At 50.9% G+C, this 15,415-nt stretch overlaps 1 protein-coding gene across 3 annotated transcripts; it reads right to left on the reverse strand.

Moving 5' to 3' along the window:
- Positions 1-787: 787 nt before the first annotated feature.
- MFNG (MFNG O-fucosylpeptide 3-beta-N-acetylglucosaminyltransferase) lies at positions 788-14,820 on the reverse strand. Of its 3 annotated transcripts, none has more exons than XM_032106738.1 (8): positions 13,472-14,820; positions 8,890-8,938; positions 8,268-8,370; positions 8,138-8,180; positions 6,890-6,975; positions 5,430-5,595; positions 4,835-4,920; positions 788-3,994 (listed from the first exon to the last, which is right to left on the reverse strand). In XM_032106738.1, exons 1-8 carry the CDS (start codon positions 13,808-13,810, stop codon positions 3,925-3,927), a joined length of 942 nt encoding a protein of 313 aa, XP_031962629.1. In that variant the 5' UTR covers positions 13,811-14,820; the 3' UTR covers positions 788-3,924. The 3 variants fall into 3 exon arrangements, with proteins under 3 accessions (XP_031962629.1, XP_031962628.1, XP_031962627.1); XM_032106737.1 differs by having other exon boundaries at positions 788-3,991; positions 8,027-8,180; XM_032106736.1 differs by having other exon boundaries at positions 8,027-8,180.
- Between the last annotated feature and the right edge of the window lie 595 nt (positions 14,821-15,415).

Raw genomic sequence — 15,415 nt, forward strand, 5'->3', positions numbered from 1 at the left:
ACTACTAAAATTCCCGTGCTCCTCCAAGGCCTCGCTTGGTGGTTTCTTTCCTTCCAATCTCCTCTCTTCTTGTTCCTATTTCTCATCTTTTGACTCCTGTCTAATAAACTGCTCGCCTTTTGAAGGCTGCTTCTTAAGCAAGAAGCCTGGGGAGAGAGCTGAAGGCTGCAATGTGGGTACACGTTGGGTAAATCCCACAGTGGCTCAGGAATCTGTTTTTCTTCGGCAGCAGAGCTGTTAAGAGGAGTTGGCACCAGAGACAGAACCATTGTCTGATGTTGCTATTCTTCTCTCTCCCCTTCAAGTCTTTAGCAACAACTGCAGTTTCCCACCTATTTCAGCTAACTTCTCTTTCCCCCTAAAGAAAGGATAGTTATTAGCATTTTTTTTGCACTGTCAAATAGGGCTTTTCTCATAAAAATTCTTCACGCTAAGGGGAAAGTGAAGAAAAGATATTGTGAACATGAAAGCTTTACTTAATATTTTACATTTCAAATACTGTAACTGCCTTTTTCCCCCCCTCCTTCTCCCTTTTCTGAATTTTCAGGATACAGTTTAAACATCATTAATAGTGTTGGTTGCTATGGTGTTGGGCAGGCAGGGGTGTCTATACTTGAAACCTTGAACTATACTTAATGTTTTACAACAGCAGGGTCATGCCAACACCCTTGACTTTGACCCCACTTTTCCCAGTAAAATAAAAAGACCATGTCTCCATTCCTTTTCGTTCTTGGGAGAGGGTTTTTTTTCCCTGCAATGAGAAAAGGAAGTGAGAGCTAGAGAAAGGTAGAGATAAAAAAAAAAAATACAAATTTAATAGACCCACTGGAACCTTTCCAAAATCTTTGTTACATCAAGAGAAAGAGAATAAAAAATGACAGCCCCCTGAAAAGTTTCACATGAGATTGTTTCTCATTTTCCCAAGCAGCTAAACATTTTAATAAACTAGGAAAATGAGACTGTAAAACCACAACATCTGACAGCAAGCCCCAGGGGCAGGAACCATTCCTGAAACTAATTTTAACTCATGTTTTAACGTTGATCAGATTTCATGTGGTGAATGTCCCATTAAGCTGTCTCTCTGTTCTTAGAGAAAACCTGGTTTCTTTTGTCGACTCAGAAGCTATTTTCTTTCCAGCGTATTGTCGTCACAGGCATAGCAGGACTTTTCTGTCATTCACTTCTCTACAGCCCAAGAGATGCCCTGCCCCAGACATCTTCTCATCTGTTCAGTTTCCTTATGAGACAAGATATTTTCCATAAAAGTGGCACTTAACTGCTCCAGCAATGAAGCCCAGTCTTAAACGGGTCCCCATGCAGCCACTCAAGGACTCAACCCATTAAACATCTGATCTTCAGCCATGCAAAAGGCACCATGTCAATTCAGACCAGCTGAGGCCAGGATCCAAAGCGAGCTTTTAGTGTCTCTGCTTTGCTTTTACCTCAGGGAAGTGAAGCTGCTGTACCAGTTTCCTCAAACGAATCGCATTTTGCTCTGATTGTCACCGGGACATCTACAGACACGACCAACTTTTTAACTCAGTCTCTATTAACATCAGCTGAAAGTTTGAATGGGGAAAACTGATACATCCAAAAAGTGTAGGTTTCTCTTGAAGACTCATTTCTTCTCACAAAAGCATATTTCATCTCCTGGTTGAGTTCAAACCCAACCACTTGTTCTGTGGGGCAGGACTTCTTGGTGCTGCATCCCCCTTCCAATAGCTGTGTGTCTGTTTTGTGGATTCTTGGCTGGCACAGCCGTGTGAGCCAAGGGCTTTGCACAGCTCAAGGAATGGTCACTGGCATCAGCTTGCTCCTCTGCCTGCTCAGGATGAGCTTCTAGTTCAAAGGCCTGTTGTGCAACAGAAGGAAGCAAGGCTGTGTGCTGCTACACAAGCTGACTAAATGCCAGTAACAACGACCAGGTTGGAAAACACAGAATCACAGAATAACAAGGTTGGAAGAGGCCTCCAAGATCACTGAGTCCCAACCCATGTCCTAACACCTCAACTAGACTATGGCACCAAGTGCCATGTCCAGTCTTTTTTTAAACACATCCAGAGATGGTGACTCTACCACCTCCCTGGGTAGACCATTCCAGTACTTGATTATTCTTTCTGTGAAAAACTGTTTCTTAATATCCAACCTATACCTTCCTTGACACAGCTTGACACAGTGCCCTCTTGTTCTGTCAGTTGTTGCCTGGTGGAAGAGACCAATCCCCGCCTGTCTACAACCTCCTTTCAGCTCTACAGGCTCCTGCCTTCTGTTTTTCCAGGAATTAAAGCGCTCATTCCTTTCTAGATCCCCCTTTGCAGAGGTGGAAGGTCTTTCTGATGCCTTTCCTTTAAACCTCTTGTGCTCTGTGTAGGAGATGCTGGTGCTCAGGGGGTGGAAGGAGGTGACAGAGTGGCCAGTTTTCAAAACAGCAAAGCCACAGTGACAGTCGCCTTTGGCTCTTCCAGCCCACCAGCAGCAGGCTTAGTCACATCAGCAGCATCAAAGCTGAGCAGCTCCTTAGAGAAAGGGCATTTGTCCTTTCATCTGGAGATTACAGGATCTCTCACAGATCCCAGCAGTCTGTTTTGAAATGCTCTTTAAAGAGAAATACCTGTTTGTGGTACCACCTGCCATTTAAAACAGCCCCTTTGCCTTCCAACTTTCCCTGCAACACTCTCCCCCAGCTATTTAACTGTGTGTACAAGGACAAAATTATGACTAAGTTCCTTCCCCAGCAAGGACCGTTGCCCAGCTTTCACACTGGGCCCTTTATTAAGAAAAGGACCCTTCACAAACATGCCAGAAAGCTTGTAACCTATTTGGGCCCGCTCCTTCCCCCTGCTGCACACAGCAGGGACAGCAGGGAGGCAGAAAGCGGCTATTAGCATCTGGAGGAAAGACCCACAGAGATAAAAAGCTCTTTGCCTTGCTCTTGCCGTTTCTTCATGACTTAATTTTTTCGTCTGGGGACAGAAAAGATTATAAAGCTGTAACCTCTAATCTGCTCCCGAGCGCTCCTTCTCCATCTCTTCCTTTCTCCTCTCTTTCAGCCAGTTCTAATCCTTTATGTCTCTTCTCACAGACAGGAGTTGGAGTCTAATCTCAGGTGACAGGTTGGTAATTAGAGCAAGAGATTATCCTGACCCCACATCAAGAAGGTAAAAGGAGAGGAATAAAGCAGCACCATACAAGATCAAACCTTCAACATTCAATGCGGGAACCAACCCCATCTCGCTCAGTTTCCTCCTGGCTCCCTTACCACACACCCTCTCTTTTGTCCCAGCAGAGCAGGGGATTCCTGATTCTTTGTACTTCCTGCCCATCTCCCCTCCGTTGAGCAAGGACTATGCTTTTCCAGGATTCATTCAGCACAAAAGTGGTCACATTTTCCATTTCTATGGACTTTGATTATGCAGAGACTCAGCAGGTCTGTGGCTGCAAAGTGTGGGCAGTAGGGAAAGCGCAGATATAGAGGAAGAGGCCCTGTTCACAGAGTCTGGAGCCACGACATGCTGCCAGCCACCCTCAGTTGGGCACTGGGTACACACACACAGGGCCCTTCTAGTCCAGCAAGATGCAGCCAGGGCACAGAGCAGCAGCAGCAAGTCCTCATCTCTACCAAGATGCCCAGCAGCCACTATCCAATCCTTGATCTGCCCAGAAGGCATACTGCTCCCATCCCTTGCATGTATCCCAGCACAGATGAGAAGCTCATTCATGTGTCCAGCCCATCTTATCCATCTTTGGATCAGACCTTGTCTCTTGTCCTGTGTCACCAGTATTGAGTGAGGACCAAGAAAGCCATCACAGAGCCCCAAGACCACCACAGAAAAGGTGAAACTGGGAGCACCAAGCTTCTTCAGTGTCCCACTCCCTAGAGGGGAACAGGTGTCACCAGGATTCACTGTAGCTAAGACTCAGGCATCACCAGCCAACAGCCTGCAGGCACCAGGAGGTGTCGGGATAGAGGTGGCAGTGGAGTGATCGAAACCTGCTGGGGAGAAAGCAAAGTAAGGTCAGAGGACAGTTTTTACACCAGCACACAGCTGGAAGATGGAGGACCTCTCCCTTATGCCCCATTCCACATCAGGCACCCACCCTGCACCACAGAGCTCAGGACTGGTTGTTCACCCCACAATGTCTTTTCTCAGCAAAGCCTCCCTCTGGTACCCAAATCCAGCTCCAGCCCATGGAGCCAAAGCCCACAGCTCACCCTGATCACGGGCAGGGAGATGGGCACTGCACCAGCCCCTGCTACGTGGTTCTGCTGATGCTCTTTTCATCACCCAGCTGCTTCCCACCCCTGCTATCTCCAGCCAGGATCTTCCTACTCATGCTCTGCAAATAACAACTTTAGGTTTGTTCACTCAAAGAGGAGAAGGTAAATCAAAGAACAGTTTTGTTTGCAGTCAGCCTGAAGTGAACCTTTTTCTTTTTTCCCTTCAGTTTTCTCAGCAAAGCATAAAAGGAAAAAGCAAGCAGAATTTCCTTTCCTGAGTTTAAAAGAACATTTCTGCTCCTGTCCCTGAGGTAAAAGGTTAGCTTGTTCAGCCTCAAAATGGGAAATAAACAGCAATACTTTCGGCTTAGGAATTGTCCAAATAAAATGTTTTGAACACTTTGTTTCCTCCCACTCACCCAAAAAGGTCTGCAAAGTTTATAAGCCTTCACAATCAGCTTAATGCTGGGGTGCCCCTCACCCCATAAGCCATGTGACTGTAAGGTTTCTGTCCCTCTCTCTTGCCCTCCTGCACCCCGCTGGGCTGCCTCCCCCTCCCAGCCTGTTGTCTGAGGGCTCACACAGCAGCAACACCCAGAGCATCATGCCCCATACCTTGAGGGGTCCTCCTGGGGCGAGAAGGGGCCGCTGAGCTCAATGACATTAAGTTTGTTCTCAAACATACCATAGCTGAGGGTGACCTACAAAGCAGTGGTGAGAAAGGAGCAGAAAGGGTGAGGTGAGTTCAGGAGCAAGGCATTTGCTGTAGGTGACAGAAACTCCCGTTCTAGTCCTTTCTCTGCTGGCTTAGCCTCTGCCTTCCACATCTCTCCTGTCTTCCTTCCCATGATGGTCCACCCTACTAGTCCTTTGCCAGGCAGACACAGTGCCATGTCAAAGGCCCTTTCCCAATCAATCATCATTTCTGCTTGTCCGTGTGCCACATTCTCCCAGGGATGCCCTCAATCCTCCCGTCACTCCCCATACATGTGCTCCCCACCACTGATTCCAGGGCACTGTCACTGGCAGCTGTGCTGCAGGCAACATCTGCTCCTTATTTCAAAGAAGCATTTGTCAGGAAAGCCTCCCCAGACGAGTAGATGATTGATCCAATGCACATCAGCGCCATCAGTGGAACCATGTGCCTGTAAGCTCCCCTCTACTTCTCCTTCCTCACACACCTCCCTCTTGCTTCCTTTCCCCTCCTCACCTGCTGCATGAGCTGAGAGCTGGGGATGAGCTGCAGGTTCTCCAGGTGGGAGTGGAAGAGTGCATTGGGAATCAGCTGCCCACCGACCTTGCACTCAATGATGTAACCCACGGTGCAGTCATCTGGCAGGCGGATGAGCTCGGAAGTGCTCAGGAAGTTCCTGCCACTGGAAGAGAGTAAGGGCTGCATGGGTTAGGAAAAGGGCAGGGGCAGATGTAGGCATCCATTTGTGCAGGAGATTACTGAAAACCAGAGTAAATCCTGTAACCAGGCAAGAAATCCTCGAGTTCCACCTGCAAAGATTCAGGAACACGTTTGATCTTTCACCATTCCCAGCCGTGCTGCCCCACAAATTGTCAGGTGCTGCCCCAATACATGCTCACGTCCTTGCTAAGCTGATGCAGAGAGTTGACAGACTTCCCTGAGTCGTTTCCCCACCTGTTTGAGGAAGTGCACTGAGCCCCTGGGGGCGTCAGACAAGCCACCACAAGAGAATCAGTGGGAGCACACGGCCAGGTCCAGGAGGAAGAAAAAACAGGACATGCAGCTTGGATAAGCCATCCATGCAATGTAACACCACATACTGGGCCACCTTTTGATGACAGGCTAAACCAAATTTCTGTATTGGCAGTAGTTACACAGTGTGAAGCACTGTCTACTGTAACAACCCCCAGCCAGTTCAAATGTGTTTCAAGCAGTTCAAAACAATAGTGGCAGACTTTAGGCCAGGTTAGGCATTATCTATTGGTGCCACTTTTGTTTTACCCTAGATCACAGATCATCCTCCTGATTGAGCCTACCATAACATACATCTCATGGGCTTTGGCTAAAGCAGCCACCTGGTGTGGATCAGATGTGTCCTTCTGGGTATGCTCAGATCTGGTTAAGGCTGGCACAGCCAGTGCCTACCAGTGTATGAGCATTCAGCCTGTGGTATAACCCAGGGCATCATGGAATACATCATCTTGTTGTAGGCCAGGCTAACACAAGACCATGCATCAAGCTGAGGAAATGACAGTGGGCACCCTGAGAAACCAAAGACTGTTTGGGGTGAGGGAACAGAAAACTGGCTCAGGGGGAGAGTAGAGAAAGTTGGAAAGAGGCAGGTGAAGGGGAGATGAGATAGGCAGATAGGGAAATCACTTAGGAGAAGAATCAGAGGAAGCTAAAAGGGATGGGAAGGAGCGTGGGGAGTAACCAAGAGCTTTAAGGAGATGGGGAGAGAGGAGTACATCATCCTATGACCATGCTTGCTGGTGTGCCTGCTCTGGCCAGTTTTCCATCAGTTAGCAGGCCCACCCACTACATCCTTCCTCCAGTCCCACACCTTGCAGACATGCAGCATGTGGCACTCTGCCCCTCTGCAAACACCACATGCACAAATCCAGGTCTGACACTGCCAGGAATTAATGTGCAGCCATGTTGCTCATCCCCAAAGGCTCCCCTGCTCCCCAGCTCACCTGGCCCAGGGCACCATCTTCCTTGCCAGCACGCGGCTGATGCAGAACCCAGCCCCTCCTGTGGCAAACCAGAAGCGCACAGATTTCTGGAGAGAAACACCAGAGAAAAATCAGTGGCAGAGGCTCAGACAATACCATTCTCCCAGAGATGGGAATGCTGGAAACCTGGCTTTGATGTCAGGACAAACACAGCCCTATCGTCACCCCAGCCCCCTGACTGCTGCCCAGAAGATGGACTTGCCAGCAGTACAGCACCAATTTTCACCTCCTCATAACCGGAATGGCCAGCTCCTCCTGCTAGCAGCAACAGGTGGGCTGCCTAGGGCAGGCTGGTGTCCCTGTCAGACACGTACCCAAAGGCAGAGCAACAACGTCAGACTCTGCCCCTTGGATGATCAAATTTACTCAACACCTACAGCCCTGTTCAGACAAGATGGCAAGTGTTCAGCTGTTCCCCATTCCTGCTGGGACCTGTCTCTCCTTGCAATATTGTGCTGGTTTTGGCTGGGGTAGAGTTAACTTTCTTCCCAGGGGCTGGTATGGGGCTGTGTTTTGGATTTGTGCTGAACACAGAGCTGACAACACAGAGATGTTTTTGTTATTGCTGAGCAGGGCTTACCCTGAGCCAAGGCCTCTTCTGCTTTCATACTGACCCATGGGTAAGGAGACAGGGTGCAAGGGAGGTTGTGAGGAGACACTGCCAGGACAGGTGACCCCAACTGACCAAAGGGATATTCCAGACCATATGACATCATGCTTACTATATAAAATGTGGGGAGAAGGAGGAGCAGGAGGGAACATTTGGAGTGATGGTGTTTGTCTTCCCAAGCCACCATTATGCATGATGGGGCCCTGCTCTCCTGGAGGTGCCTGTGCACCTGCCTGCCCGTGGGAAGCAGTGACTTAACTCCTTGTTTTACTTGGCTTGTGTGCATGGCTTTTGCTTTCCCTGTCTTTATCTCAACCCATGAGTTTTCTACCTTTTCCCTTTTGATCCTCTCCCCACTCCCTCTGGTGGGTGAGTGAGCGAGTGGCTGCGTGGGGCTTGGCTGCTGGCTGGGGTTAAACCACGACAAGTGTGAGCCAGAGCACCAGAACAACCCACTGCCCCCACACCACCACCACCACAGGCTGTACCGTCTGATTGTTTGGCAGCGTTTCAGAGGCCCAGATGGGTCGGTTGAGGCTGGGTTTACCCAGGTAAACATCCCACGTCTCCGAGTAGGAGGACAAGAGCTTCAGGAGCACCTGAGGGTTCAGGTAGTTGTCATCATCCAAGTGGCAAAACCAGCTGGGGGAGACAGGAAGACACGAGAAGTTTGCAGTAAGGAGGGTGCCTTTTGCTCTCAGGGGTCCCCCCAGGGCAGCCCTGCCTCACCTCAGGCCGCTGGCCAGGAAGGCGTCGAACTCTGCAGCCATCTTGCAGGACAGGGCCAGGTGGCTGTGCTCGGCAGAGCAGTTGGTGAAGATCACGCGGCCACCTGCCAGAGGAGGGAAAGCTCAGAGCCAGCCCACTTTGCACAGTCACAGGGAGGACATCTGGGCAGGAGGGAAGGGGTTTGTTCACAGACAGTCTCCTCACAGCCCCCCAAAAGGCATCTGAGTCCATGGTGACATGGGTTCCACTCTTCCCCCTACCAGGAGATGAAATCTGGACAAAGCCGAGCAGCTTGGCCAAGACCAGGATGCCTGCCATCCACACACCCACCCTGCTCACCGCCATGGGCAGCGGTTGAGGGGCTCTGTCATGGGCTGCTTCTACCCATGGATCCAGACAGCACCCTGCCTCCAGTGGGCTGCATGCCCTGGGGTAAGCCAGATTCACCAAATCATCGCCACCACAGCTTGGGGCCCTCCCACGGGACACGGCAAGGGGCGTGTTTCAGTGGGCAGTGCTGGAGCAGGAGAGCCAGCCCTCACAGCAGACCCCCTCTCAAGGCCAGGGCAGCTGAGGGGCTGAAGGTGGAGTGGAAAGGTGGTGTCATAGGACAGGTCATTACCCACTCTCCTTTTCAAGGCATCATCATCTTCATCAGTGAAGATGTAGGTCTGGGGAAACAAGGAAAAGAGGTTACTCTCAGGGATGGAGCTGGTGCTGTTCCTGGCTGCCCACTTCCTCCTCCCACAGCTGGACACACTCAACATGGTTACCTCACTCCATCCTCTGCTGCTGTACCCGCTCCCAGGCAGCAGCTGAACAGAAGCATGGCTGTGCTCCCCCTTCCTGCAGTGCACAATCCTCAGCGCCTGTGTGGCTTCACTTTCACCCCCATCCCACTGCCTAGGGAACAGGGGATCCATGACACTGAGTGAGGGGGCAAGATAGCCCTGGATTAGGTGTCAGTGGTACAAAAATTAAAGCATTGTGGTTAAATTAAGCTTGGGTTAAAAGAACATCTGCTTGTGCATGAAGTGTGCACAGCCCCCTGCCAGTTTCTGCCCCCTCCTCCTCCTCTCTCTCCACTCCCAGGCTTCTCTAATCCCCCTTGCTGCCATTATGTGGCACATCTCCCCCTCTTCAGAGCCAGGCGAGGATCAGGGCTGGTGGAGAAAAGCTTTCTTCAGGCAGAAAATGAGCTTTCATGGAATGAAAAAGGAGTCGCGAGCCATAAACAGTCTCCCCACCAGCTGCCCACAGGCTGGTTAAACACAGCACCTGCGCAGGCACAAAGGGAACAAGGCAGGCAGACAACAGCTCCAGGAGCCATCACTGTTCCCCAAGGCTCTGGCAAGGAGACACAGTCTCTACATCTCCCCACACCCACCCAGCACTTGGGAGATAGAACCCTCTCTAGAGGACGTAGCAGGAGAAATGTTGTGTACATGAAAAGAAGGTAATGAAGGACCCTCAGAGACCACCTGGCTCAAGCAGAGACAGCAGGATGGTTTCATGATCTCAGACGGATGAGCCACAGCGCTGGGTGAATTACCCTCCACCAGCTGAGCTGCAGCAATGGAACACGCACACATTCCCACCCCGCCCCACCAGTAAAGTCTTTTAGTTAAAAGCACTTTCAAGGCAATCATGTGACAAGAAGCAATTAGCGAAGTCTCAGGTAAAGGAACTGCTCTGGGTCAGGGGACCATATCACAACCTTCAGGCAAGGCAGGGATTGTCAGCAGCATGGGATTTCCCTTGCCAGCATGTCAGAGTTAGAAATTTACACTATGGCAAATATTTTCATCTTAACAAAAAAAAAAAAAAACAAACCTGAAACAATTGAAACTTTCTGCCATTTTCAAAAAAAAAACCCCAAGAAATATTTTTGCTGGAAATTACTTGCTTACAGATATAAAACTAACTAGATATCACGTGCTTAACAAACATCACATTTGATTGACTTAAAATAGCAATCTGCATCTTCTCCAAATTTTCTACTTGTAAAAATATTCTGAGGTTCCCAGTTTTCTCTTGATGCAGGATGGGAAACGGGTTTTTTTTGCAGACATCCAACACGTTTCTGTGGAACCCAAGGATGAAAGTACACTGTCACCACAGGCAACACCAGACTGTCCAAAATAACTGGGAAAAGGGAACTGTGAGTGTGGGGATTAGGCAAGTCTGATTTTTCTGGCTCTTTCAAACTCTGATCTCCATGGCACACCTGTCTGTGCTCGAGAAACGCAAAAAAAGGTCACAACAGCACACACAGCCTCCATCCATGTCTCTTCATCCCTCATATGCCTGAGGGTGGGAAACCTGGAACAGCAGTTGCTGCCAGAGACGAAGCACAGAAAGTATCCCTCCATTCTGGAGTGGAGAAGATGTCAGTGTAGGAAAGGATGTCTGCTGGACAGCAGTGCAAGCAGTGATATGGAGCCCCTGTGTCAAACAGCTTTTTCTGGCAGATCTTCATGAACATCAGAGCCCATGCAATGGATAAATGCTAGACTTCGAGACCTCCTCACCCCAAACTGGGGAAATAGCCTAGCAAGAAAAAACTAGGAAAAGGGAATAAAGATATGGAACCTGACAACCCAGGGCCATGTTCATCTCCCCGGCTCACAGGGTACCCCTTCTCGGTGAAGAAACCCTCTCCAAAATGCAAATACTTCAGCAGGGTTATAGTTGTGTCCTGCACAGAGAACAAATTCAAAATCTGTGGTGCATTCACATCACTGAAAATCTGAAAGCCAGTTCAGGATGGGCCATTCAAAGGTTTCATTGCTGGATGTGTGGGCTTCTAAAAGGAGGGGAATTGCTAGAATTAGTCCACATTACCAAACAAAATGCCATTTCACACCAGAAAGCTGGACTTATCTCCATCAAAACTTCTGGGGCCTAGAGTGTAAATCACTCCCAGATTATGCCCAGCCTAAACAATCATCAGAACCGACACTTCTGCTTAGATTAAGCTTTTGCTGAGGAAAAGCCTTTTGCTAAAATGACTTTCACATCAATATCCCATGGGAAGTCTGTCATGGATCAGTTCTCAAGAGGCAGAGCACGGTCCAGCAAAGAGTGCCCACCTCACACTTCCCCATCTCTCACCAACTGCACGTCTTCAGATTAAACAGAGCAGTTTCAGAGACAATCTCTCTTATTTTCTACCCCAACAGAGTCCAACACAGAGGATTTTTAATTCGGCTCCCATACAGTCTGTCCTTGCCATCAAAGCCACAGCTGTTCCTGCCTCCTGTTACAGTCACCTAAGCCTGATCTGGAAGGTCTGGGTTGCTTCCTCCAGGAGGAAACCATGCAGGTAATCAGCTCCGAAGCCAGGCTTGGCATCAGCAACACGGCCAGCTGCTAAAACTTCCCTGCTGGCCACTGGTGGAGAAAGACTCACTGAATTGGTCTCCAGCCATGAGTAAGGGCGAGACAGTAAGATGCTGGGTCAGCGCTAGGAGAAGGCAGCCTCTGCACATCAGGACTTCTGAGACCTGGATTTCTCCAGGACTGGCTCCTAAAGCCTGTATCTCTTTTTTTTTTTTTTTTTTTTTTTTGCTAAGTGAGGTTTTCTATATTGTCAAATTTTCAAAACCAACCATTTCCTGTAAACCTAAAAAAACCCTTAAGCAGGGATATATTAAAAAATAAAAGTTTTTGACTTTCATATACGTCTCTTTACTTCCCTTTCTGCTCCCACTCCCCTTCCCTCAAAGCCATTTCATAAAAAAAGCAGAAGAAAAACACAGAAAACTGAGGAGGGGGGAGGTAAATACTGAACTTGCAACAAAAATTAGTAACACTGAAAAAACTCTATTTAAAAATGAGTGACACTCCCACTCTACCCTTCCTTCCTATTTTCCTGCTCAGTCTGTGTAGTTTTCCCAGAGGCTGGCAGCAGCATGGAAAATTCAACACCTCTTCCCAGGTTTGGACATCATTTGCATGTCAGAGGGGATCAGAAGAATCTGGGGAGCTAATAGCTAATTCCTGTCATCAGCAGAATGGCCAGGCACTGGTTTGTCAAACAAAGGAGGGAAAGAAAGGTGAATTGCTCCTTTAAAACCCACTGGGAAGGCCCCACGAGCAATATACCTAATGCCAGTGCAGCCATGTGGTTGGGTTTGGTTTCTCCAAGGAGCTGCTGGGCTGGAGCCGGCCGGAGAGGAGAAGTGCATCTGGAGGAGGAAGCAGGGCATCTCAGATGCTGAGAGGGACACACAGCCAGGGGAGGAAGCATGCTCAAAATAGGACACGGCTTCCTGTGCCGACCGCAGCAGACCAGAGAGCTGCAGCACCACGAAGTGGAAAACCACCCTTACCCAGAAAACCCCGCATTGCTTCAGGCGCTCTCCTACCAGTACCTCCGCCCCCGTCCCCCTTCCTTGCTGGGGCCTGAATTTGCCTTCTAGGCACCCATCACACACAGGCAGAGGCAAAAAAAACCCCAGCCTTCAGGGCAGCCACAGGATTTCTTCTTTCTTGAGGAGCAACTCTGCGAGGGAGGGAGAAAAGCGCCGGAGCTCTGGGGAGTACTCCTGCCCACCAGTAAGCCGGTCTGCACAGCACCACTAATGTGGTGCCCCACATCAGTTCCTCTAACAGGAAGGAAACTCTCCAAACTCTGTTTTAGCAAAGGATGGAAACATCGGGCCCCCAGTTAAAAAAAAGAAAATTAAAATTAAAAATACACCCGCATCACTTCAAGATCATGCACATGAAAGCATCTGCCCAAGAAAGGAAAGGATGGATTGTGCTGATGTGCTGGGGAGTGAACAGGGCTGGCTACAGGAGGTCCTGCAGGAGCCTGCCTGCCTTGTTCTCTTGCCCACTGCACTGCCTCTTTCCAGGGCAATGGGTGCCCAGGCACCATGTAGGCATCCTGACGAAGGGCCAGGGGAGCCTGTCAGCTCCAAACCCAGCAAACTCATGGCACTAGGAGGTAGAAAGCCACCCTTTCATACAGACACGGGATGGTCTGTGCATTCACTCTGGTGTGGCATCTCTGCCAAGCTTTCCCATGAAGCAGCAGTGAAACATTTTGCTGGGTAGCATCTCCCTTCGAATGTGGAGTGAGAACTAGAGAAAATGAGGCAAAGTCCCGAGGGGCACTACAGTGCCCAGCCTCCCCTTCCTCTGGCTTTTATCACCATTACCAACACCTTCTCTGTAGTCTGAATCCACACACTCACCTGCTCGCTGGCCTGGGATATCCACGTGTCCAGGAGCAGCTCCATCCTGCTCTGGTGAAATCTCTTGGTTGTCTTCACAGCTATGAAAATGTCCCCAAGCGTCAGGCTTCCCTCAGTCCTGTACTCCTCCGGAGGATGGGGTTTGAGGTCCTTCTGCCCCCTGCCACCAGCTCCCTCTGGGCTCCCTCCGCTCTGTTGCTCTGGCTTCTCCAGCATCCCCTCCCTGACCCCTGGGTGCTGAGCTGCGTCCCGAGCCCCGCGGTGCCGCATGGAGAGGAGAGCCACGCTGGCAAGGAAGACTGCGGCCCCAGAGACACCACGGATGAGCCGACGGCCCATGGCTCCCAATCGATCCCGCCGCAGCCAGTATCCTACCGAACAAGGACAAGCTCTGCCTGTAGCTCCATGTGAAGCTGTCTGCTCTTCTCGAAGCCTCCGAAGGGGCAGGATTAGTCAAGAGCAAGGTCTGAACAGGATGTGGTCAAGGAACAGGGTGGGCAAAGACCAGGAAGCCAAAGAGTCAGCAGACGTGAAGGATCCCGGTGAAGCAGGGGGGATTTTCACAGACTACGGAGGGCTCAGTGGCCCAGCGAGGCAGGGACACATGACGGGAAAACACTCCAAGGCGACGGCACGTGGCTGGCACAGCCTGCCAGGAGGAAAGCGAGCATCCCCGCTCCCGACAGAGAGGCCGAGTGTCTCAGGCTGGGTGTTGAGGGGGCGGCCGAGGAGATCAGAGCCACGAGTGGGAAGTCTGGACCGAAGGCATCAGTTGCCCAGAAGACACCAGCCCACACATGCGAGCCAGGCGCTCCGGCAGCAGGCGAGCGGCGGCTGCAGGGACCGGGTCCAGCGTGCGGCGGGGCTGCCTCTCCACCTGCTCCCTCCCGCAGCTCTGGCTCCTGCCAGCCCCGGTCCCGCCTCCGGGCACGGGGCGGGGCGCCAGCCCGGGGGAGGAAGGATGGAGAGGGGGGAGACCTGCGTCTGACAGTGGGCTTGCCTCACCAGGGCATCCCCGGTCCGGGACGCCTCCAAGGTGACAAACGGCAGAGCTGGGAGGACAAACCTGTTGCTTGACTGATTTCCCCGCTTCTCCGTGACAGTCCAGCCCGATCTCTGCAGCCCTGCTCGGCCCGCTGCTCTTGAGGGAGGAGGGGAGGGTGACACTGATGTGGGCTCTGGTGAAGTTAAGGTGCGGGCTCCTATATTGTTCTTGGGAAGAACGACTTTTCCCAGGAATTCCCTCAGCCCCAAACTTTTCCTATGGATACACGTCTGAATTGCTGCCCCTGCCTTTTAGTCGCAGCCTGCCTCCCCACAGCAGGGTCGTGTGTTCCCTGCTGTCCCTCCCACCTCCCACCACATCCCAGAGTCTCAAGCTTCTGATACCCATCTCCCTAAACCATGACTCTGCTCCTGAAGGTCCCTTTTCCTTGGCCTCCAGCCCTGCAATCCCCACCCTCTGCCCCACCTCACATCACCACCAGGATGTCCAAGGACATTCTGCTGCCCAGGTGGCAGAACAGGAACAGGTACACCAGCAACCGAAAGCAGGAGGAAGGGCCTGCTGTCTCCCTTTCAGTTGTAGAATCATAGAATTACTTGGGCTGGAAGGAACCTTAAAGATCATCCAGTTCTAAGCCCACTGCCATGGGCAGGGACACGTTCCACTAGAGCAGTTTGCTCAGAGCTCCATCAAACCTGGCCTTGAACACTTCTGGGGGAGCATGGCGGGGGTGTGTGCAGTGTCACCGCAGAGTTTATATCCCACCCAGCTCCTTGTCCCCTGCAGCAGAGCTGAGCTCAGCAACGTGTCCCTTGTGGCTTTCATGCTGTCCAAGGTGACGCTTCCCTTTCTCTGGGCAAGGAAAGGGGATGTCCTTTCTCTCTGGAAAACCTCAGAGACCTGCAGGCACAGCAGCAAAGTGGCACCTCCAGCTCCTT

The sequence above is a fragment of the Corvus moneduloides genome, chromosome 4 (assembly GCF_009650955.1).
Source record: "Corvus moneduloides isolate bCorMon1 chromosome 4, bCorMon1.pri, whole genome shotgun sequence".
Classification (NCBI taxonomy): Eukaryota; Metazoa; Chordata; class Aves; order Passeriformes; family Corvidae; genus Corvus; species Corvus moneduloides.